Below are 24,714 nucleotides of genomic sequence, written 5' to 3'. Positions count from 1 at the left end.
ATTTTTTTTTATAAAATGACTATTTTACCCCAAAACTCAAAATAACATGCCAACTACTTTTGGAATGACTTTAGGAAAATACTTTAAAATAATAATAATAACAATAATAATAATTGAAAAAAATGGGTTTTGACTCATTAATTTAAAAAATATATAAAAAAAAGAACTCCAACTTTTATAAATCAATTTTATCTTCATCAATTTAAAATTTTTTTAAATTCACTCATTTTTTCATAAATCAAATAATTATTTCCTGAAATACCTTTTTACTTGATAATATTAAATAAATTTATCATTTTAATTTGATAAAGTATCTTATAAACAAATATATTATAATTTTTTATTATATAATATGAGATGCAAATCATTGTGTAAAAATTCTCTGGATCCTCAAATCATAAATAAAATATTTACACTTCCCTAATTAATAATGATTTTAAATCCTGTGTTATATAAATTCACTCATCTTTTAATTTTTTTTTTAATCAAAATTGAATAATTTTTTTTAATTGACATCAATAATAAAATAATTTTTTTTAAATTAAAATGCAATTAAAACTAAAATACTTAAAAATTAAATACAATTAAAACCAAAAAACTTTAAAAATAAAATAAAATATTGACTCCTATTATATTTTCAACTCTTTCTTGATATCTATATTTTCTACTAGTGTATTTTAACAAAGTAAAAGTCAATTTTTTATTTTAAAGTTTTTTTTTAAGTTTTAATTGTATTTTATATATATATATATATTTTAAATTGTCAATTGGTGTTATCAACCTGACAAATAAAAAAGTCATTTTAGATAATAATTATCCCACTTATGAAAAATTCCATGTATTTTAAAAATAGAGTATTTTCTAATTATATTTAATTTGTTCACTTATTTTTTAGGGTTATTTTGAAATATAATGATATAAATATAGAAAATAATTAAAAAATAAAATGTTACATCTAAAAATTAATTTTAAGATTTATTTAAAAATATAAGAATAGGTTAAAAATATTTTAAGTTTCTAAACAATTTTTTATTATAGAAAACATAAAATAAAAAAAAAAACTGTTTTCTAAAATTATTCTAAAAAATTGTTTTAAAATGTTTCCAAACAAGTCCTTCATATCATAAGTCGACAGTGTTGTGCTAGGCCCATATAAGTTCCGACCATAAAAAGTCTTTTTTAAGCCCACATCTAGGCCACTCTTCGACATGGCTTGAAGAACCAAATTGAGAGGTCGTCCAAGGGAGAATGAATGAAACCTTGTTCTAGGACTCAATGGAACAAATCAAGGCACTCTTTTGATACAACCTCTCCGCTCTCTCTGTAAAGCCAGGAAGGAGATGTATTCCTAATAGATACATCAGTGGCAGTGTCCAAAATTTTCAATTTAAACTTGAAGCAGAAATTCATTCCCAAAACAGAGTCTGGACATGAGTTCAAATACAAATGGAAATCCGTCAAAAGACTTCCTTGAAAAATCAACACCATAAGCAAACCCTAAACCTCATGAGAATGGATTTAGGCTAATAGAGGCGCCTGCAGAGCGCGACGCCATCTCCAATGGAAAGGTGAGAGAGTTCAACCCTGGGATCTGATGCCAAGAATTTGTTCAACTTCATGAGATGGACTCTGCCTGCTCTCTCAAAATCCATCATTTCTTCTTCTTCAGATCGCGCTACTGAACCAAACCATAGAGTGTTATCGTAAGCGATTATGCCTCCAACTCTAACCAACTTCAGCAGCAGCTCATGGTAGTTGAGGTAGTTCTCCTTATCAGCATCCACAAACGCAAAATCCAATGTCCCTTCTTCGTTCCCCTGCACACATTCATTCATTCATTCATTTAGAGAGGTGTTTGGTTGAAGGCAGCGGTGGCCCGAGCTACGGAGAAGACACTTACATCGGCAATGAGATCATTTAGAACTGTCATTGCATCTGATTGAATGAAGTTGATCTTATGCTCCACACCTGCCTTCTTGATAAATGGCACTCCAGTTTGGTACGCTTCTTTATCTGGATCAACCGCTATTATCTGCACAAAAAACACTTCCTGAAAACAATTCTCACTTGTTTTCGAGAACAAAATCCTATTTGAAAACTTAAATACGAAGAACAGTTGAATATATTCTTTAAAAACTATTTTATGTCTGAAATTCAAGGATGTTTTCTAAATTTGAAAACTATTTTCTTTTCTAGAGAGCTTTGCCTTGCCATCTTGAGGCAGGGCAAGAGCTGTTGCCAAGAGAGAATAACCGGTGAACACTCCGAGCTCGATTGTCTTCTTGGCATTCATGATCTTTAGAAGCATTGAAATGAACTGTCCCTCATCGACAGGGACATTCATCAGGCTCCTGCATGCCACATAGGAATTAAATTATTAATGCACTGTAGATTAGGATAGGAATGAGAATGAGAATGAGAATGAGAGTGAATTAAGGGGTTGTTTGGCACTCAGAAATTGGGAATGAGAATGAATATTTTTGTTTCCATTCTTATTTATTGTGGAATGGAAATAAAATGATGAAAAAATGAATTTTGATTTATATGATAGCGAATTTTTAATTCTTACTCTCATTTTTATTAAAAAATTAATAAAAATAAAAATAAATATCACAGTTTCCCTTAATATATGCCTATCACCTTTATGCCTGCCTATTGCCAGAGATTTTAGTGGACTCGGTTTGGCTGGGCTGGGCTTATTTTGAGGCCAATCCAATGGCTGAGGTTCAGTCCAAACTATAAAATAAGTCAGAGAAATTGAAAAATAGAGAAGAAAACAACTTATTGGGAGAGAAAAAAAAAAAAAAACAAAAAGGAGAAAATTGTTTGAAGAAAAATGTGATATTTGGAGATTGCGTCCATTTTGCAGTGATTTAAGAAAGGGTTTCCAAACTTTTTTAACACTTAAAAATTTGTATTAATTAATAAATGATAAAAAATACTTAGAGTGCGTTTGATAATGATTTTAAAAAATGTTTTTAATATTTATAACATTAAAAAAATTTTATTTTTCAAGTATTAGAAAAATTGAAAACAATAGAATGCGTTTAATAATTCTAAGAAGTGTTTCTAAACTTTTTAATATTTGAAAATTTTTATTTTTTAAATATTAAAAAAATTAAAATTACTATCAAACACACTTTGATAATGTTTCTATTTGAAATATTTTTAGTAGAAACATTTTTCTTGAATACTCATTAAATAAATTTTTTTTTTCTCTTTTTCTTGCACTTTCGATAATTCAAATTGAAGGGGGAAAAAACTAGGTTTGAGAAAAGGACTAAAAATAATTAAAATAATAATAATAATTTTGAGGATTCAAGCTGATTAATTTTAAATAACATCCCTTCTCTATACCTCAATTTGGATCTTCCAAATATAAACTCAGATTATTAATATGAATATTACCAATACTTATGCTTTTCTACCGTGGCCTCCCTGAGGCCTTTCAGCTGCTCATGCTCTCTTGGGTATGCACTTGTTTCCAATATATACTGTCACACAACAAAGGAAAAAAACTTCAGCATGTAGATTACTTCAAGATCCACCTTTTAATCATCAGGACTCCATATTTTTCATTTCAATTCAAGACCTTGTAGACATATCTTCGGTATAGAAATATAAGATATACTCTCATAAAGAAACCTACCTTTGTGAGGGCTTCAGTTTTGAGAATCCCCTTGTGACTTGAGCTGGACATGGCTGAAGACTGAATTAAGCCTGCCGTACAAGAAAATGAGGAGCTTGGTTTATTTCTACGATGTGAGTATAAGAGAGAGAAGTGAGGGAATCTGAAGTTTAAGTAGGAGTGTTCTCTTTTCTGTCGGCCCAAAAGAAGGGTGGAGTAGGAGACTTCAGGACCGTTTCTTCTATCATAGAGTCGATGGGCATTATCCTATGTATAAAAATGAATAAATAAATACAAATTAAGGGCAGTGTCGTAATTTAAATATAAGTTTGTATAAAAATTATTTTTTATTATACAATATATTATTTAAAATATTATCAAAATATAATACCGTTTTCTGTTTGAATTACGACTTGATTATATGAAGGTTAAATTTTAAATATTTATATATTTTTATGGATATTTAAATTTATTAAAAATTATCCTTCAAATATTAAGGTGATTTAAAAAAAAAAAAAAATTTACGGAGTTTGAGAAAGGTGAGTCATTTCCTTCCTATTAAAAAAAAAAAAGTGTGAAGTTGAAACTTTGAATGGAGGTAGGTATATATATAACTTTTAATAGGAGTAGGTACATATATAACTTCATTATTCCACCCACTGGAAGTTGAAACTTTGAATGGGGTAGGCATATATATAACTTTTAATGGGGGTTGTATACCACACATGTGAGGGTTCGTCCACGTGTCCCTCTCAAGATAATGAGGTTTGGAAATTGATTGAGGGTGAAGCCTTCTGGTGGAGAATTTAAGATAAGTTTCTCAAATTGGGGTTAATTTCAAGGCCCACTTTTTATCCTTACTATTAGTACAATCACCCATCTCTTCAGACCTATCATCAGTGCAGCCTCCTATCTCTTCAGACCTACCACCACTTACCTCTTCAGATCCACTTTCAGTGCCTTTTACCCCATATGTCGATCATTTTTCATTGCACATAAATGCTTCCTTAGCTACTCCATTAGGACCTAAGTTTAGGACATCAGTTCTACCATCACCAAAGACATCTATATTTGTCTCTATGCCTATGCAGATTGACACATCTACTCAACTAGATTTGCCGCCAGCCATTCCAAGAGGTAGGCGGGGCCCACGTTGACTTAGATTGCTACCTCCACCACCACCTCTATTTCCAGCTCCAATTCCATCACAGACAGATGTTCTTCATGTGTCACATGCAGTACATGCTATATTTAGAGAAAAACGACCAAAAATGAAGAGAGTACCAGTTACACATAGGTTCTCTCATTGTGGAGGCATGTGAAATTATATATGTTTTTTTTTCTACTATATAATGTTTAATGGGTATTTGTTGTGACTTTGATTAAACTACTAAAAATTACATTTTGTAGTAAACTTTTTCTAATGGATCTCATTAACTAATTTTGTCAAAAATTCTATATATGTCAACTGCGGTTTAAAAGTATACTATTATTTTGATAAAGATAAATTTGTCATAATACAAATAAATTAATATCTTAAAAAAAATTAAATATCTTAAATTAATAAATTATACTTATATGTTATATAAATTTATTATTTTAAGATTATTAATTTATTAATAAATAAAATATTTATTTATAATATTTTCTATTTATTAATTTATGTTTGTTGAAGTAAAACTATATTCTTAAGTTTAAACATAAAAAAATTATTATTAAAGTATATATTTTTAATTTCAATAATAAATTGTAATTTAATAGTTTTTAATTAAATTTGAAATTAAAAAAAAAATTAAAATCTCAGTTGGCAACTGCGACTTAAAAGTATATTGTTATTTCAATAAAAATAAATTTATCATAATACAAATAAATTAATATCTTAAAAAACAACAAATTAAATATCTTAAATTAATAAATTATACAATTTTATATCTTATTTATATGTTATATAAATTTATTATTTTAAGATTATTAATTTATTAATAAATAAAATATTTATTTATAATATCTTCTATTTATCAATTTATGTTTGTTGAAGTAATACTAGATTCTTAAGTTTAAATATAAATAATTTATTATTTAAGTGTATTTTTTTTAATTTCAATAATAAATTATAATTTAATAATTTTTAATTAAATTTTAAATTTTTTAAAAAAAATAACTGAAGTCTCAATTGGCAGCAATTGTGACTTTAGTTAAAAAATGAAGCATCAATTGTTAACTGAGGTTTCAGTTTAAAAATAAAGTCTCAATTGGCAATTACGATTTCAATTCAAAAACTAAAACCTCTTATAGCAACTATGACTTCAGTTAAAAAATGAAGTTTTAGTTGACAACTACGGCTTTATTTCAAAAATGAAGTCTCAATTGCCAATTGAGACTTTAACTAAAATTAAATATATATATATATTTCTTATGACGTGGCTCTTATGTGGCACTAAAAAGGCCAATTTGAACATGAGTTTCATAAAATGGTTAGATCTTATATTTTTTTTTAATAAATGGGTCATTTTGACCCAAAACTCAAAAAAATGGATGCACATGAAAATTAGGATTATCATGTTTTGTTACAAAGATAAAATAATAATAATTTACATGAAAATGTACAAGGTTTTAATATGATCGGATCAATATCATCTTCTTTCACATATGAGAAAGATGATTCTATTATTTTATAGAAAATAAGAATATAGAAATTAGATCTAATTATTGAATCTGAAATATCTTTTGTTTTTTCATCAGTTAATTGTCTATCATTCTTTATCATATCTCTATTTATTATATATATAGTTTTTATAAATTCATCCACACATGTAAAGAATGTAAAGAATTATGATTTATGATGTTATGTCAACAAAAGTAAAAATACAAAGATAAAATGATTCATATCCAAAAATGCACTAGGTCTTCATGGGATTCGATTAATCATATCTACCTCCACAAATGAAAAATATCATTTTGTTATAATATATAGAATATTATAAAAGGCAAAAAATTAAATTAAATTATCAAGTCCAGAGAAATCTCATGCTTCTCTACTCTTTTCATTTCACTCGAATATGACTCATTCTTCTTCATATATCTATCCATAATGTATAGTGTTTATAAGTTTATCTTCGTGTCATAAAGTTTTGAAGGAAGCATAAATTCTTTACTGGATTAACTTACAAAATATTTGATGGCTGAACATGATTCACATCTGGACTGTTGGCCAGCGTTTTACATATACAATGACATAATAAGCATCTAGTTTATAAAGCTCTCAAGCATCCATTCTTTATCATTTTAACATTTGTTCCTTGGAGGATCTGGATGCAGTAATTAAAGGTGGGAAAGGTTAGTCGTCTCTTTAAACTTTAGTGAGCTTACAGGCATATATGTACGTGAACGTCATCAGGAAACTTTTACAAGCTTTCTTTCCTATTTTTTATTTGGATTTGATATCTATATATGCTATAAAGAATCCTGCTACATCCCTTCTTCGTCCTACTCCTCATCATCATTATCTACCAAATAAAGACAGTAGGAGGGTATGCTGTCTGTGGAGGTGGGTGTGGCAAGACATGGGTGGAGGCATCCAAGCACCAAAAGACTGGAATCCCATGCGTTGCTGATGATATAAGCAATGACAAATGGCCATGGGTGCTTTTCAAGGGTGAGGCCAATGTGTCATTGTTGCCAAAGCAGTAAGCCATTAGTCCTGAGAGGAATACTGAACAATTCATGGCATAGGATTCTAGTTCATGTAGAACAGTCAGAAACATGGCTCAAATCAGAAAATTTTTCATGCAATGATAAGATACTAGTCAGCATCAGTATTATTTTGTGTTTTTTTCTAGTATATCAAGCACGTGTCATGGTGATTCTGCTCTGGAATATTGTTAGCATTGAAATTGATCGATATCATGATCTTCATATGGCAGGTCCTTTCAAGTTGGCCACATAATAATCTATCTTTCTTGTACATCAAGCACATGCTATTTGAAAACCCGGGTTCACTCAGGGTTCATTGAGTTCCAGTGATTGGGACAACTTGTGGGGCCATATCACATTCTGGATCTTCTTCAGCTACTTGGGACTGCTTCATCACACAATCCTCTTCCTCCTTGCTTTTACCCCACAGAAGAATGTACAAACCAGCTATGACTAGGATTGATCCCAGAACACTGTCCATTACAAATGTAGAGGATATTAGGAACTTAGAAAGGTGTAATTATGTTGTAAATGAGACTGGTTTTTTCGAGAATGGCGAAGGGAAAAAAAAACCTTCCAAGGTGGATTTGTTCATGCAGGATAGAGAAATCAAAGATGGCTACAAATATCTGTATGAAAGGGGTGAATGCTGCAGTGAAGACCGGGCCTTTTTTATTTACACACCATGACATTAACACATAGCACAAGCCTGATCCCACAATCCCCTGCATCCACACATGAAATGATGAGCTTTTGAAATCTGTAAGTATGCTGCAACCATTTATTGTCATAAAGAACAGTGCAGCACATGAAGCAATACCGGTTTCTTATTAGTACTTGGATTGTGAGGGAATACTTACAGCAAAGATGACAGTAGAGATCTCTAACTTCCCTTTCAGAATCCACAAGGAGAGGTCCCTATCCAAAATTGAACTTAAGATAGCTGCCTGGGTGGCACTGAAGAAGGACATTATCGCGGTACTAGAATATTGGCAGGGGTACTTCTTGCTAATTCCGGCTTGTAGAAGGAACCATGAAGACCAAGTGAGACTTGCTGCTGTCAAAACCATTGAACCGGTGGCCCAGCTCTTTGTCCTGTGGGATGAAATGCTGGTCTTGGCATGGCTTGTTCCAGGGATTTCGGCTTGGGGATATGCAGGGTTTGTTAATGGCATCCCTCTGTAAAGCCCCAGCAATAAGGCTCCACCAATGCAAATGAATGTCCCCAACACCTTAGCTCTCCCACACTTGCCTCCTAAGTTCACTTTCTCTAGCCTGAAAGAGCTCAATACAATTACAACTACTGTTTTTCCCTCAACAATCATAAGAACAAGAATACCTTAATGATTTATGCTTACTTGAATACCAATGACAGTATGAATGTGATTGCAGGCACCAAGTTGATGAAAGCACAAGAAAAAGAAGCAGATGTGTATTTAAGGCCAAGAAGGAAGAAGTATTGCGTGAGAGTTGCCCTGAAAAACACAGTACTTTTCAGAAGCTCTCAACAAAAACAACAATACGGAGAGTAGTAATTCAAGAGGATCGATGATTAGTACAACGAACCCGAGTAAGGCACTAGCGAAAATGTGACATAAAATCCGAAATGTGAGCTTTGGCCTGCTTTTCCTGCAAGAAAAACATACTATCTGCATGAGATCTTTATATACTGAGTGAAGTTAGCTGGCTAGCCAGCTTTAGGCATTGAGCAAATGGCAAATATACCTTTCCAGAAAGAAGGCGATGGTGGATATAAAAACAGTAGAAATAGACTGTCTGTATGTGATGACAACCAAATGGTTTGCTCCTTGGTCGAGGATCATCTTAATAAGTACATTCGCCACTGATAATCCAAAATTAACAGCCACCATTGCAGCAACAGCCTTGAGTTGTCCATGGCAGTTCATCTCTACTATATGGTTATTTCAGCACTGAACCAGTAAGTATATTCTGACACCCCTCTTCTAACTCCTTAGGTTGTATACTTCCATATATATATATCTACACACATAGAGAGGCAAACAACCCCAAGAAAATAGGGAATTAGGCAATAGAAAATTCTCAAGTCATGTCATCAACTTTACAAATCCCTTTTTTTTCCCTCTTGTTGGAGGACAGTCTTCAGCAATTGGGGATGACAGAATCCATGGTTAAACTCATATTCATGCATCAGCATAGCGGAGCCTGAGAGATCGTCACGAGTTCCGAGTATTCATTTCCCTTTTTTTACCATTTTCAGGTGATGATCTCCATCCCCACGTGACCCTTTCAGCTGTTAATCACAAGAGAATACTAAACAAATCATAAGCATCTCCAGAAAGTGATGGGAGATCGATAAGGGCAGGCAAGCATCCATTTCCTCTTCTCAGAATCTAATACTTTCAGAAATGGACTTACCAGCTATCCCTTCCTCATTACTGTTACATTCAAAGTAAGAACAATGTGTCAAATCTTACAAATAAATTATTGCAAATATTAAAACAATATGATTCTTGGGCACTGTAACTAACACTGAAGGATCATCTTTTTGTACAAAAGCAATGAATATAAAAACTTGAGGGTGAAAGATGATGCTGATCTTTCATTCCAATTCAGAGAAACATCTTCTTTACATGCCATCATATTCTAGGAATTATATTTACTGGTGTGTATGTGAGCCAAAAGGAAGAAATCCCATCAAGTAGGAGCTATATGGCAAACATATAGTATAACTGCAACTCACATGGTTAAAAGGATTTCTCGATGTGTCGTGATAACGCGATAACTCAACCTATGAATATGTCCAATCCATGTCAAACCCAACTCATGGTTGGTTTGGGAATTCATAATCTCCGCCAAGTCTATGGGCAACTTTGGTTCTTACGAGTTTTTATTAGTAGGATGTTTGATAAATCAACTTAATAACTTAAAGTAATTTAATGAATTAGTTTATATCTATCCCAAAATTTTTGTGAAAATATCTTAATATCGCACCTTAAAGTTAAAAATGATTTTAAGTATCAAATCGAAATAACTAACCTACTTTTACTTGCATCTAAAATTATGTTAACAAAAAAATTTTGACATTGATATAAGTTAAATCACTAAGTTATTAAGTCATTAAGTTGATGTGCCAAATAACAACTCTAAACTCAAGTTTTAATATTTAAAAATATTTTAATGACTAAATGAGAATAATAAATTTATTAATCTAATATAATTAAAAAGTTGACAAAAATGGGATTTATTTTGTTAATAGTTACATAATAATGTGCAATTGGGTTTCAACATATTGTCCATACCAACTTTTATGCCTATTTGATTAATTTTGTTTAGAAAAACTTATAGTTCAGAAAAATGTCGAATATAGAAGTTAGAACAGTAAAAATCATATTTTGACTTGTACAAAAAGTTATTTTATATTTAATAAAAACTAAATAAGATCAACCTTATACTTTAAGTTCTAAGTAAAATTAAACAAAATAAATTATATATATATATATATATATAGAGAGAGAGAGAGAGAGAGAGAGAGAGATAAAGGAACTATCCATAAAAGGAAAATGAATAGTGCAAAATTTACTCACATGTGCAAATTTGGTAAGAAAAAGACTTGAGACATTCAAGAGGGAATCTACCACCTTTTTTCTCCTATTGATTCCATTACATCATCACCTCACTCAATACTGGGACTCTTCACTATAATTAGATGCTTCAATTTCCAAAATTTTGCTTTCTTCATTGGATATGGATTGATTCTGAATGGAAATGGCAATACAAAGTAATGAATTTGCCTTTTTATTATATTCTTCTTCTCTTCTTTAATTTGTGGACATTATGTTGAAATATTTGGCATAAATTCAATAGACTATTTTTATAATTTTTTTCTTTTAAAAAAATAAGGTTTTTATTAATAGCTTATATTAATTTTATAAATTATTTATAAAAGGTAAGTCCATTTATATAATTGATATAAATTTGAAACTTAAAGAATTGATTAAACCAATTATAATTGTCAAATGGGTGTTCAGATAATAGATATTAAATTGCTCGATATCAATTTTATATTAGATAATAGATATTAGTTCTAAATTGCTCGATACTTATCAAAGATCGAATCTCGATTGTTAAAATATATAATAAAATCTGAATAATGAAATAAGGGTATAAATATATGAAATCAAGTTACAAACAAATAGAACTAATGTATAAAAAAAATTAAAAATTGGGATGAACGTATAAAATGATGGATCAAGATACAAAAATATGTATCAACGGTATAAAGTAATGAGACCACACATGAGTGATAGAGTAATGAAACTTAAGTATAAAGTAATAAGACTTGCAAGTTCATACCATCCTATATATTAATGATATTTTTCAATAGATATTGAGTTCATTATGTAGTTGAACCAAATGATATGCATAAATTATGAAAGGAATGAATGAATAGTATTCAAGTCCTAGAAGTTTAACTCATGAGAGTCCTACTCAAATTAAATAATTTTAAAAAAAAAATTTAGGATATCGATTTTATATTTTAGAATTTACAATCTTGATTATTAAAAATATATGATGAAATTTAAATTATCGGACATGAGTATAAATATATGAGATTAGAGTATAAAAAAAATGAAATAAATACAAATACAAATACAAATACAAATCCGTCAAAAGACTTCATTGAAAAATCAACACCATAAGCTAACCCTAAACCTCAAGAGAATGGATTTAGGCTAATAGAGGCGCCTGCAGAGCGCGATGCCATCTCCAATGGAAAGGTGAGAGAGTTCAACCCTGGGATCTGATGCCAAGAATTTGTTCAACTTCATGAGATGGACTCTGCCTGCTCTCTCAAAATCCATCATTTCTTCTTCTTCAGATCGCGCTACTGAACCAAACCATAGAGTGTTATCGTAAGCGATTATGCCTCCAACTCTAACCAACTTCAGCAGCAGCTCATGGTAGTTGAGGTAGTTCTCCTTATCAGCATCCACAAACGCAAAATCCAATGTCCCTTCTTCGTTCCCCTGCACACATCCATTCAAATTGAGAGGTGTTTGGTTGAAGGCAGCGGCTACAGAGACGACACTTACATCGGCAATGAGATCATTTAGAACTGACATTGCATCCGATTGGATGAAGTTGATCTTATGCTCCACACCTGGCTTCTTGATAAATGGCACTCCAATTTGGTACGCTTCTTTATCCGGATCAACAGCTATTATCTGCACAAAAAACACTCCTTGAAAATAATCCTCACTTGTTTTCGAGAACAAAATCCTATTTGAAAACTTAAAACTGTTTTATGTCAGAAATTCAAAAATATTTTCTAAATTTGGAAACTATTTTCTTTTCTAGAGAGCCTTGCCTTGCCATCTTGAGGCAGGGCAAGAGGGGTTGCCAAGAGAGAATAACCGGTGAAAACTCCGAGTTCAATTGTCTTCTTGACATTCATGAGCTTTAAAAGCATTGAAATGAACAGTCCTTCGTCAACAGGCACATTCATGATGCTCCTGCATGCCACATGCTCACAACATTCAAGTAAATAAGAAAAAAAAAATGATGAATATTTGCATGAAGGTGTATTTGGTACTTGGTAGATAGGGATAGGAATTAAGAGAAAGAGAGGAATGTCCCTTCTCTTTACCTTAATTTGGATCTTCCAAATACAAACTAAAAGATTATTAATATGAATATTACATAATAATATAAAATTTTTAAAAATGTTATTATTAAAAGAAGAGATATAAATATACCAAAACTCTTGCTTTTCTACAGTGGCCTCCCTGAGTCCTCTCAGCTGCTCATGCTCTCTTGGATATGCACTTGTTTCCAATATATACTCTAACACAACAAAGGAAAAAAGACTTCAGCATGTAGATTGCTTCAAGATTCACCTTTCAATCATTAGGAATCCATAATGGAGTTTGGCTTACTCATCCTCTTCCCTTTCAATACTAAAAAATTTCATAAAACAAACAACATAACTTTGAATTGGGATATTATAATTTTTACAGAGAGATCATCTGAATAGCCCCAGAGATAACCAAAACCCCAAACCTTTCTGCTGAAAATTACTAACAAACTGCATTAAAAACACACACAAAAAAAAAAGAGAACTCATAAAGAAACTTACCTTTGTGAGGGCTTCAGTTTTGAGAATGCCCTTATGAATTAAGCTGGACATGGCTGAAGAATTAATTAAGCCTGCCACACAAGAAAATGTGGAGCTTGGTGTGTTTCTACAATGTTACAGGTGTGTATATGAGAGAGAGAAGTGGGGGAATCTGAAGTTTAAGTGGGAGTATTCTGCTTTCTGTTGGCAAAAAAGAAGGGTGGGGTAGGAGACTTCAGGACCATTTCTATCAAAGTCTATGGGCCTGATTCTAAAAAATAAAAATAAAATTAAGGGTAGTGTCGTAATTTAAATATAAGTTTGTATAAAAATTACTTTTTATTATATAATATATTATTTAAAATATTATCAAAATATTTTTATTATTTATATTTAATTATTAAATTTTGATTTTTGTTCAAAATAATACATTGTTTAAATTTTGATTTTTTTTTCAAAATAATTCTCATATTTTTCCCTATTTTTAAAAATCTACTAAATTAAAAAAGGAAAATTTATTTTTAAAAGTACAATTCATTTATTCATTATTTTTTTTCATATTCTTTATTAAATTTTTATTTTAACATTATGTGTAATTAATGCATTAAAATAAATTAGTTTTTAATATAAAAATATATTCACATGATAATTAATAATCTAATAAATAAATAAATACTAATATCTTAAATAATATATAAAGTGAGTTTTGATTTACTAATTTGAAAAAATATAGAAAAATCAACCTCAACTTTTATAAATTAGTTTTATGTTCATCCATTTAAAAACATTTTAAAATATATGCACATTTTCACAATTCAAATAATTATTTCCTAAAATAACATTTTACTTATAAGGTTAATAATATAGATTAATAATTTTATGTGAGAACTGATTTGAGATCAATAAAATAAAAAATTTTAAAATTAAAACTAAAAAAACTTTAAAGTTAAAAATATAAAAATAAAATATTAACTTTCACTTAGTTAAATCATAGTAATAAAAAATATAGATTTCAGAAAGAGTTTGAAATATAATGAGAGTCAATTTTTATTTTTTCAATTTTTAAGTTTTTTGGATTTAATTGTATTTAATTTTTAATTTTTTTTGTTTTAATTGGATTTAATTTTTAAGTATATGAGTTTTAATCGTATTTTTAATTTTTAAAATTTCTTATTTTATTGTTGATTTCAACTTACATAATTTTTATTCTATTTTATTTTATTTTTAAAAAAATATATGAGAAGATGATTGAATTTATATAATATAGGATATAAAATCATTATTAATTAAGGAATTAAAAAATTTTACTTATTACTTGAGGAACTGCATAATTTTTTGCAAAATGATTTGTGTTTTATATTATATAATAAAAAATCTATAATATATTTATATGTAAGATACTTTTTATATGATAAATTATTTTTTTGATAATTTAATTTAATATTATTAAGTAAAAGGGTATTTTTGAAAACAATTATAAAAGTGTATGTATTTTAAAATATTTTTAAATTAATGAAGATAAAATTGATTTATAAAAGTTGAGGTTTTTTTTTTTTTTTAATATTTTTTCAAATTAGTGAATTAAAATCTACTTTTTCCTAGATAATATTTTATTTTGTTTCCTATTCATAATATTTTTATATTTATAATATTTATAATTTCATATTATGCATCTCATTTTTTTTTTTAAATTTTTTTTATAGAATTTTAAACCTAAATTTAAAAATAAAAAATAAAAAACGCTATCCACATGTGTTTAAATTATTATTTTTTTGTTTTTTAAAAAATAAAAATAAAAATTTAATATAAAAAAATATTAACTTACCTTTAATTTCATTCAACAAAAAAATTAGAAATGATTATTTTTTAAGAGTATTTAATTTTAAAACTAATATTTCAAGGTAGTTAAAAATTCCATATATTTTAAAAATAGAGTACTTTCTAATTATATTTAATTTATTCACTTATTTTTTAGGGTTATTTTGAAATATAATGATATAAATATAGAAAATAATTAAAAGTAAAATGTTACATCTAAAAATTAATTTTAAGATTTATTTAAAAATATAAGAATAGGTGTAGACCCCCAATTTGGGGTTCACTCTTTGGCACTTCTACAGGATATTTTTTTCTTTGCAGGTGGAGGGCTCTCAAGGAGCCACGTGTCACCCCGTAATTGGCCTTCAGTGAATCAAGTAGTGGAGTTGAAGAAGCCAATGAATGGTTGACACCTGGAAGGATCTTCAGAGAGGGCAGCATTTTTCTGTTATGAGGAGCGTATGAGAGAGAGGGAGGTGGCGGGCAGAAGCGGGAGGTGGTGCTTTTTGGTGCAGGCTTTTTGGACGTGCTGGCAGAAGAGATATTTGGGGGCAAGCAGGGTTACAGAAGAAGAGGAAAAAGGTGGGTGGAGGATGAGTTTTTAGAGAGGGTATTCCTGGAGCGGGGGGTGGAAGTTGAGGAGGAGAGAGAGATATTTTGAGGGAGCTTCAGAGAGAAAACCTGGGGAGCTTGCTAGTGAGAATAGGGGGAGGTCCTTGAGCTTCAGGGAGAGTATCCATTTAGCTTGAGAGGGAGGTCAGCTGAAGAAGAAAGATGGCTTGCTGATTTCTGGCCAACATAGCTGGAGAGGATTATTTTCAGGTATGTTTATTGTGGATTTCTCATTCACTTCAACTGGTAAATTTTTTCTTCTTTTGTTTTTGTTGATTCTTGGATGATTTTTGTTGGTTGGGAGTAAGCATGCTCATATCTCTTTCTTTAATGATTTTTGTTGAGGACCCGTTTGGCTCTGTTTCAGTTTCCCCATTGAGACATCTGTAACCTTGTTTTGATTTTTATTTAGTACTCACTTGATTTCACCCACCCTCATATGAGCTCATTGATTAATATATGAAATGAGGCTTGTATGAATTGATTTCGTTCCTATTGCTTGCACTCTGTTTTCATCTTCCCCTGTTTCTGGTACCTGTTCATGGAGTGCATCATTATTCCCATTTCTGCCCGTGGGAGCAAAGAGTTACAGAGGATACATCTTCAGTGGTGAATGGGTTATATGTTGCCGTATGAGAGCTGTCGTCAGGAGAGCGTATTCAGTGAGAGAGGAAGCTGAGATTATAGAGAGATATGGAGCGCTTGAAAAGCAAGACTACTTGAGAGAGTGGACTGTGAAGAACAAGCTGGGAATCTGCGAAGCAGAGAAGGCCTTTAAATTGATTGAAGAGAAAGATATGATTTCATGGAACACCCTTATTGCTGCTTGTTCTCATTGTGATGATCATGCAAAGGGCTTGAGAGTTTTCAAGCACATGACAGAAGAAACTAATGTAAGGCCTGATGGCTTCACTTTTACCAGTGCCCTTGCTGCCTGTGCAGGGCTTGCTTCAATGAGCCATGGTAAGCAGATACATGCTCATCTAATGAGAATGAGGCTGTATCAGGATCTGGGAGTTGACAACGCACTTGTGAGCATGTATGCTAAATGTGGTTGTATTGGCTATGCATAAGATATATTCAGCAAAATGGTCCATCACAATCTTGTCTCATGGAACACCATAATTGCTGGATTTGGAAGTCATGGGCTTGGGGAGAGAGCTGTAGAACTTTTTGAACAGATGAATGCAATTGGGATAAGGCCAGATTCAGTTACATTTATTGGACTTCTAACAGCTTGCAATCATGCCACAGCCAAGCCCAAGCCAATACCAAGCCCCAGTCTTGTAAGAGACTTAACTTGGCAGAACCAAGCTCCAGCCAAGTTCCAACGAGACTCAATCCTCCCACTCACAAACCGGTGCAGCCACCAACAGTTTAAGAGACACTTAATTTGTCTCCTAGAGATATTGGCAAGCAGAGCAGAAGGTATTTGCATGGGCTCCCAGAGGGCCCAATGACCAACAACCAGAAGGATCAATTGGGCTCTATCCAACCTCATCTCCAGCAGGCCTTCCAGAATTCTAGCTTTGAGGATCCAAACTCTGATCATCCACGCCAACTTTAGTCATCGCAGTCAAGCTCTAGCCCCTCAAGCAGCAGCATACAGAAGAGCGGCGCCGGCGGGTCTTGGAAGCTCAGATGGTGGCTGCTGTTGCTGCCGATGATTATCAGGTCAGATCGAAGTCCAAGCACAGGTCCGATGATGAAGATGACGACAGTGATGGCGAAGTCGCGGCGGAGTACGGGCAGCCACTGCACTGTCCCACTAATCTCATGCTTTAACAGTGGGATGATTCCAGGATTGGTAGTGAAACTGAGCACCAACCCATGTACAGCATCATTGAACCCAGCGCGAGCTCTAGAAGGGAGGGTTTCAGGTGGAGCAGTCACCGCAATGAAACTGCCAGCATCAGCATCCCACCTTCAGGATAATCTATCACGATTTTAACACCTACTGTTGCTCTATTCTCCCAGCGTGTATCAATCTGTTGACGCGTTCTTGACTCCAAATATTGATGCCCCACTTGTGGATCTACCTCCGTTACTACGTTGGCCACGAGAGGAAGTTCGGGCACGAGTTCTTGGAGTTCGAGTCCAGGCCCGACGGTAAGCTCCGCTATGCCAACAACTCCAACTACAAGAACGACACCATGATCCGCAAGGAGGTCTTCCTCAACCCCGCTGTCCTCAGGGGGTGCCGCCGCATCATCGCCGACAGCGAGATTATGAAGGAAGATGATTGTTCAATATCAGAGGTTGATCCTGGTTGTCGGATATAGGTGTCAAAAGCTTCAATACAACTCAGTATTCTGGCAGAGGCAGTGGGAGCAACACTCAGGAAAAATATCATCAGCTTCCACAGTACTCTGAAGGCCATTCTCCATGTGATGGACCTTCTTCGCCGTCACCATTCTCGTCGTGATGTGCGCCATGGCCTCCTTCTCTGAAAACCTCAACACCCCCTCGCCCTCCTCCCAAGTCGAAGTGTTGAGTATCAATTGGTTTCAGAGGTAGCTCAGTGGGAACGATGAGGTCAGCCTGGCATTGAATATATCAGCAAATTTGCAGTCAATGTTTACATGGAACACAAATTTTTTTTTGTATTTCTAGCAGCTGAGTATGCAACACCAAAGAATTCCCTGAATCAGGTTTCTCTTTGGGATGATATTATACCTTCAAAAGAGCATGCGAGATTCTGGATTCATACCACAAACAAGTACCGATTCACTGATCAGGGAAGCAATCGCCGGGGAAAAGAAATCAACTTGACATTGCACTGGCATGTCATGCCCAAGACTGGAAACATGTTTGCGGACAAAATAGTCATGACCGGTTCCGCTTGCCAGAAGAATACAGATAAGGATGATTCAGGGGTGTTCTTTTGCTGCAACTTCAGTTTAAGTCCCAAGGGATGATTCGAAACTCCCCATTAATAACAATAAATTGACCCAGATCAAGGATGGTTTTGCTAAGGGGAAAGACTCGGTTGTAAGTGTGATATTTGCAATAGGACAGGAGCAGATTTGTGTCCTTTACATGTGGGCAGCTTGTGGGCAGCTTGGGACCTAGAATTTGGCAGAGGGGTTTATTGTTGGGTTGTTCTATGGTACCCACTCTTCATTTTGGGGGCACCTACCCACATTTGACCCCAATAAATATATGACATGTGTAAAGTGTATATCATTAAAAAATTTATAAAAACTTATCAAACCTGTAAAAATGACTTGTTGGTGAGAAATAATCACATGCATTTCATATATATCTAAATATTACAACTTTTTTATAATTTATTATTAAATATAAAATATAATTTGTTATTTAATGCATTACCTAACTCTATCTAAAAAAAAAAATCTTACCTACTACTTTTATACTCTCATTATTCATATATAAAAAAAAGGATAGTAATTTAATATGAAAATTACATAATTTCAACTACCAAATTACAAAATATGTAAGATGTATTTTGATGAATCAAATTTCAAGATCAAGTTTAAAACTTTTTGAGAGAGAAAATTTAAAATTTGTATTATATGAAGAAGGTGAAGGATTTCAAGTGATTACAAGTGTCAAAGGTAATATTTGATATATTTTTTATCCAAATATAATTGTTGTAGGAAGAAATGTGATGTTAAATAACGATTTTAGAATTTTTTATGAGTTTATTATAAAATTTTGTTCTCAAATTGTTATTAATATTTTTATATAATTTTTTTTTTTGTTCATAGATTAAATTTGAAGATGAAGTTTTATATGTCTTGAAGGATGTCAAGTGATTACAAGTGTTAAAAGGTAACATTTGATTTTTTTTTTTTTTCCATTTACATATAACTATTGTATGTAGAAATGTCATGTTAAATGATATTTAAATATGTAATGATTTATAATATCTAGATTTTTTAATTTTTTTTCTGAGTTATTTTAAATCAAATTGAGAGCATTTAGTAATTTGTTATGAAATTGACATCAATATTTTGTAAAAGATGGTACGAACTTTGTAAGAGAGGGTACGAACTTTCTAAGAGAGGGTACGAACTTTCTAAAAATGGGTACGAACTTTCTAAGACAGGGTACGAACTTTCTAAGAGAGTGTACGAACTTTCTAAGAGATGGTACGAACTTTTTAAGAAATGGTACGAACTTTCTAAGAGAACTTTCTAAGAGTGGGTGCGAACTTTCTAAGAGATGGTGCAAACTTTCTAAGAGAGGGTGCGAACTTTCTAAGAGAGGGTACGAACTTTCTAAGAATGGGTACGAACTTTCTAAGACAGGGTACGAACTTTCTAAGAGTGGGTACGAACTTTCTAAGAGAGGGTACGAACTTTCTAAGAGATGGTACGAACTTTCTAAGAGAGGGTACGAACTTTCTAAGAATGGGTACGAACTTTCTAAAAGAGGGTATGAACTTTCTAAGAGAGGGTACGAACTTTCTAAGAGAGGGTACAAACTTTCTAAGAGAGGGTACGAACTTTCTAAGAGAGGGAACAAACTTTCTAAGACAGGGTACGAACTTTCTAAGAGATGGTACGAACTTTGTAAGAGAGGGAACGAACTTTCTAAGAGAGGGTACGAACTTTCTAAGAATGGGTACAAACTTTCTAAGAGAGGATACGAACTTTCTAAGAGAGAGAACGAACTTTCTAAGAGATGGTACGAACTTTCTAAGAGAGGGTACGAACTTTTTAAGAGATAGTACGAACTTTCTAAGAGAACTTTCTAAGAGTGGGTGCGAACTTTCTAAGAGAGTGTACGAACTTTCTAAGAGATGGTACGAACTTTCTAAGAGAACTTTCTAAGAGTGTGTGCGAACTTTCTAAGAGAGGGTGCGAACTTTCTAAGAGAGGGTGCGAACTTTCTAAGAGATGGTGCAAACTTTCTAAGAGATGGTACGAACTTTCTAAGAGAGAGTACGAACTTTCTAAGAGTGGGTACGAACTTTCTAAGACAGGGTACGAACTTTCTAAGAGATGATACAAACTTTCTAAGAGAGGGTGCGAACTTTCTAAGAGAGGGTGCGAACTTTCTAAGAGATGGTACGAACTTTCTAAGAGTGGGTACGAACTTTCTAAGAGATGGTACAAAGTTTCTAAGAGTGGGTACGAACTTTCTAAGAGAGGGTACGAACATTCTAAGAGATGGTACGAACTTTCTAAGAGAGGGTGCGAACTTTGTAAGAGATGGTACAAACTTTGTCAAAGAGGGTACGAACTTACAAACTTTCTAAGAGAGGGTACGATCTTTCTAAGAGAGGGTACGGACTTTCTAAGAGAGAGTACGAACTTTGTGAGAGAGGGTACGAAGTTTGTGAGAGATAGTACGAACTTTGTGAGAGGGGGTACGAACTTTGTGAGATGGGGTACGAACTTCCATAATTTCTTTAAGAGTAATTTTTTTAATTTCTTTTAAGAGTAATTTCCATCATTTCTAAGCTTAATTAGTATCAATAAATAATATTATTGTATTTCCATGTGGAAAAAAAATTTGAAAAGATTGAAAATTTGTAAAAATTTTTAGGGTAAAGAGAATGTGACGAAGGGTGCTAAGAATGTGAGGATTCCTCACATTCTTTGTACAATTCGTACCTTCTACAATTACTTAGTGTTTTAATTTTTTTAATTTTCTTAAAAGTAATATTCATCATTTCTAAGTTTGATTAATATCAATAAACAATATTATTTATATTTTTAAGTGGAAAAAAAAATCGAATAATTGTTAAATTTTAGGGTACGGAGAATGTGAGATAAGGTATGAAGAATGTGAGGATTTCTCATAATCTTCATACATTTTCTCACATTTTTCATATCTTCTCTAATTTTTTAGTGTTTTAATTTTTTAATTTTTTAGGATAATTTACATTATTTCCAATTTAAAATTTTTTTAATGCTTAATTTTTTTTAACAATTCTATCAATAATAACTCAAAATAATATTATTAAACTATGTTATTGTTATTTCAAGTTAAAAAGTAAATCTAAAATTTTAAAAATATAAATAATTTAGGGTACGAAAAATATGAGAACGGTATGAAAAATGTGATAAATACATGTTTGGTACTTTTATCACATTTTTCATATTAATTTTTAGTTTTAAAATTTTTGAAATTACAAATTTATTTTCGAAAATACTATCATTAGTAACTTAAAAGAGTATTAGTAATTTATTTTATTGTAATTTAACTTTAAAAATCTTAAATTCAAAAAATGTAAAATTTGGAAAGTACGGAAAAAAATTAGGACGATCTAATTACCTAAACTTTACATATGATTACCAAAATGTTGAATTTTTATTAAAATACTCATTTCATATTAAAATATTACCATATTCATTTTTATGTTGAATTTAAATGTTTAATAATTTGTTAAAAATAAAATAATGTAATTATGATATATGATGATTTTTTTTGTTAATAAATATGTTTTCAAATTTTATATCATTTTATTTTTTATTTTTTTCCAATTCTATTTTTATCTAATATTTATTTTATTTAAACCTAAAATTTTTGATAATGGAGGAAGAAAGAATGCCACAACCGGTTCTTCCCTTAACTGGTTAAGTGGAATTTTTATTTCAAATTTAAAATGGATGGCCAAGATGTAATCTTGGACATCCAATGGCTTGAAAAGCTTTTTGGGTAGGTACCGAAGAGGTACCCTAGAATTTTCCTTATTGTTATATTAAAAACGATAGAATTCAGTTCAAGGCTCATGTCAGAAAGGTTTGGCTAATAAGTTAGGGTTGTTCTATGGTACCCACTCTTCATTTTGGGGGTACCTACCCACATTTGACTCCAATAAAAATATGACATGTGTAAAGTGCATATCATTAAAAAATTTAAAAAAACTTATCAAACCGGTAAAGATGACTTGTTGGTGAGAAATAATCACATGCATTTCATATATATCTAAATATTACAACTTTTTTATAATTTATTATTAAATATCAAATATAATTTGTTATTTAATGTATTACCTAACTCTATCTAAAAAAAGAAAATCTTACCTACTACTTTTATACTCTCATTATTCATATATAAAAAAAAGGATAGTAATTTAATATGAAAATTACATAATTTCAACTACCAAATTACAAAATATGTAAGATGTATTTTGATGAATCAAATTTCAAGATCAAGTTTAAAACTTTTTGAGAGAGAAAATTTAAAATTTGTATTATATGAAGAAGATGAAGGATTTCAAGTGATTACAAGTGTCAAAGGTAATATTTGATATATTTTTTATCCAAATATAATTGTTGTAGGAAGAAATGTGATGTTAAATACCGATTTTAGAATTTTTTATGAGTTTATTATAAAATTTTGTTCTCAAATTGTTATTAATATTTTTATATAATTTTTTTTTTGTTCATAGATTAAATTTGAAGATGAAGCTTTATATGTCTTGAAGGATGTCAAGTGATTACAAGTGTTAAAAGGTAACATTTGATTTTTTTTTTTTCCATTTACATATAACTATTGTAGGTAGAAATGTCATGTTAAATGACATTTAAATATGTAATGATTTATAATATCTAGATTTTTTAATTTTTTTTCTGAGTTATTTTTAATCAAATTGAGAGCATTTAGTAATTTGTTATGAAATTGTCATCAATATTTTGTAAGAGATTGTACGAACTTTCTAAGAGTGGGTACGAACTTTCTAAGAGAGGGTACGAACTTTCTAAAAGTGGGTACGAACTTTCTAAGAGTGGGTACGAACTTTCTAAGAGAGGGTACTAACTTTCTAAGACAGGGTACGAACTTTCTAAGAATGGGTACGAACTTTCTAAGACATGGTACGAACTTTCTAAGAGATGGTACGAACTTTTTAAGAGAGGGTACGAACTTTCTAAGAGTGAATACGAACTTTCTAAGAGAGGGTACGAACTTTCTAAGAGTGGGTATGAACTTTATAAGAGATGGTACGAACTTTCTAAGAATGGGTACGAACTTTCTAAGATAAGGTACGAACTTTCTACGAGAGGGTATGGACTTTCTAAGAGATGATACGAACTTTCTAAGAGAGGGTACGAACTTTCTAAGAGAGGGTACGCATTTTCTAAGAATGGGAACGAACTTTCTAAGACAGGGTACGAACTTTCTAAGAGAGGGTACGAACTTTCTAAGAGAGGGAACGAACTTTCTAAGACAGGGTACGAACTTTCTAAGAGAGGGTACGAACTTTCTAAGAGAGGGTGCGAACTTTGTAAGAGATGGTACGAACTTTGTCAAAGAGGGTACGAACTTTGTAAGAGAGGGTACGAACTTACAAACTTTCTAAGAGAGGGTATGATCTTTCTAAGAGAGGGTACGGACTTTGTAAGAGAGAATACGAATTTTGTGAGAGAGGGTACGAACTTTGTGAGAGATGGTACGAACTTTGTGAGATGGGGTACGAACTTCCATAATTTCTTTAAGAGTAATTTTTTAATTTCTTTTAATAGTAATTTCCATCATTTCTAAGCTTAATTAGTATCAATAAATAATATTATTGTATTTCCATGTGGAAAAAAAATTGAAAAGTTTGAAAATTTGTAAAATTTTCGAGGGTAAGGAGAATGTGACGAAAGGTGCTAAGAATGTGAGGATTCCTCACATTCTTTGTACAATTCCTCACATTATTCGTACCTTCTATAATTACTTAGTGTTTTAATTTTTTAATTTTCTTAAAAGTAATATTCATCATTTCTAAGCTTGATTAATATCAATAAACAATATTATTTATATTTTTAAGTGGAAAAAAATCAAAAAATTGTTAAATTTTAGGGTACAGAGAATGTGAGGTAAGGTATGAAGAATGTGAGGATTTCTCATAATCTTCATACCTTTTCTCACATTTTTCATATCTTCTCTAATTTTTTAGTGTTTT

The 24,714-nt window shown here is 31.4% G+C and overlaps 4 protein-coding genes across 4 annotated transcripts; 1 reads left to right on the top strand and 3 right to left on the bottom strand.

Moving 5' to 3' along the window:
- Nucleotides 1-1,379: 1,379 nt before the first annotated feature.
- LOC100250567 (flavonoid 3',5'-methyltransferase-like) lies at nucleotides 1,380-3,838 on the bottom strand. Its single transcript, XM_010657515.3, has 5 exons — nucleotides 3,650-3,838; nucleotides 3,409-3,494; nucleotides 2,207-2,351; nucleotides 1,901-2,032; nucleotides 1,380-1,817 (listed from the first exon to the last, which is right to left on the bottom strand). Exons 1-5 carry the CDS (start codon nucleotides 3,698-3,700, stop codon nucleotides 1,524-1,526), a joined length of 708 nt encoding a protein of 235 aa, XP_010655817.1. The 5' UTR covers nucleotides 3,701-3,838; the 3' UTR covers nucleotides 1,380-1,523.
- A 3,796-nt stretch (nucleotides 3,839-7,634) lies between these two features.
- On the bottom strand, nucleotides 7,635-9,228 carry LOC100245441 (WAT1-related protein At3g30340). Its single transcript, XM_002272069.4, has 6 exons — nucleotides 9,047-9,228; nucleotides 8,888-8,950; nucleotides 8,680-8,796; nucleotides 8,182-8,596; nucleotides 7,895-8,046; nucleotides 7,635-7,794 (listed from the first exon to the last, which is right to left on the bottom strand). Exons 1-6 carry the CDS (start codon nucleotides 9,226-9,228, stop codon nucleotides 7,635-7,637), a joined length of 1,089 nt encoding a protein of 362 aa, XP_002272105.2.
- Nucleotides 9,229-11,937: 2,709 nt separating this feature from the next.
- Nucleotides 11,938-13,538, bottom strand: LOC100250579 (flavonoid 3',5'-methyltransferase-like). Its single transcript, XM_002278642.5, has 5 exons — nucleotides 13,440-13,538; nucleotides 13,060-13,145; nucleotides 12,672-12,816; nucleotides 12,397-12,528; nucleotides 11,938-12,330 (listed from the first exon to the last, which is right to left on the bottom strand). The coding sequence occupies exons 1-5, from the start codon at nucleotides 13,488-13,490 to the stop codon at nucleotides 12,037-12,039; spliced, it is 708 nt and encodes a 235-aa protein (XP_002278678.2). The 5' UTR covers nucleotides 13,491-13,538; the 3' UTR covers nucleotides 11,938-12,036.
- A 4,743-nt stretch (nucleotides 13,539-18,281) lies between these two features.
- Nucleotides 18,282-18,766, top strand: LOC132253827 (signal peptidase complex subunit 3B-like). Its single transcript, XM_059737064.1, has 2 exons — nucleotides 18,282-18,342; nucleotides 18,462-18,766. The coding sequence occupies exons 1-2, from the start codon at nucleotides 18,282-18,284 to the stop codon at nucleotides 18,764-18,766; spliced, it is 366 nt and encodes a 121-aa protein (XP_059593047.1).
- Nucleotides 18,767-24,714: the final 5,948 nt, after the last annotated feature.

The sequence above is a fragment of the Vitis vinifera genome, chromosome 1 (genome assembly GCF_030704535.1).
Source record: "Vitis vinifera cultivar Pinot Noir 40024 chromosome 1, ASM3070453v1".
Classification (NCBI taxonomy): domain Eukaryota; kingdom Viridiplantae; phylum Streptophyta; class Magnoliopsida; order Vitales; family Vitaceae; genus Vitis; species Vitis vinifera.
This window is presented reverse-complemented; position numbering and strand designations above follow the sequence as displayed.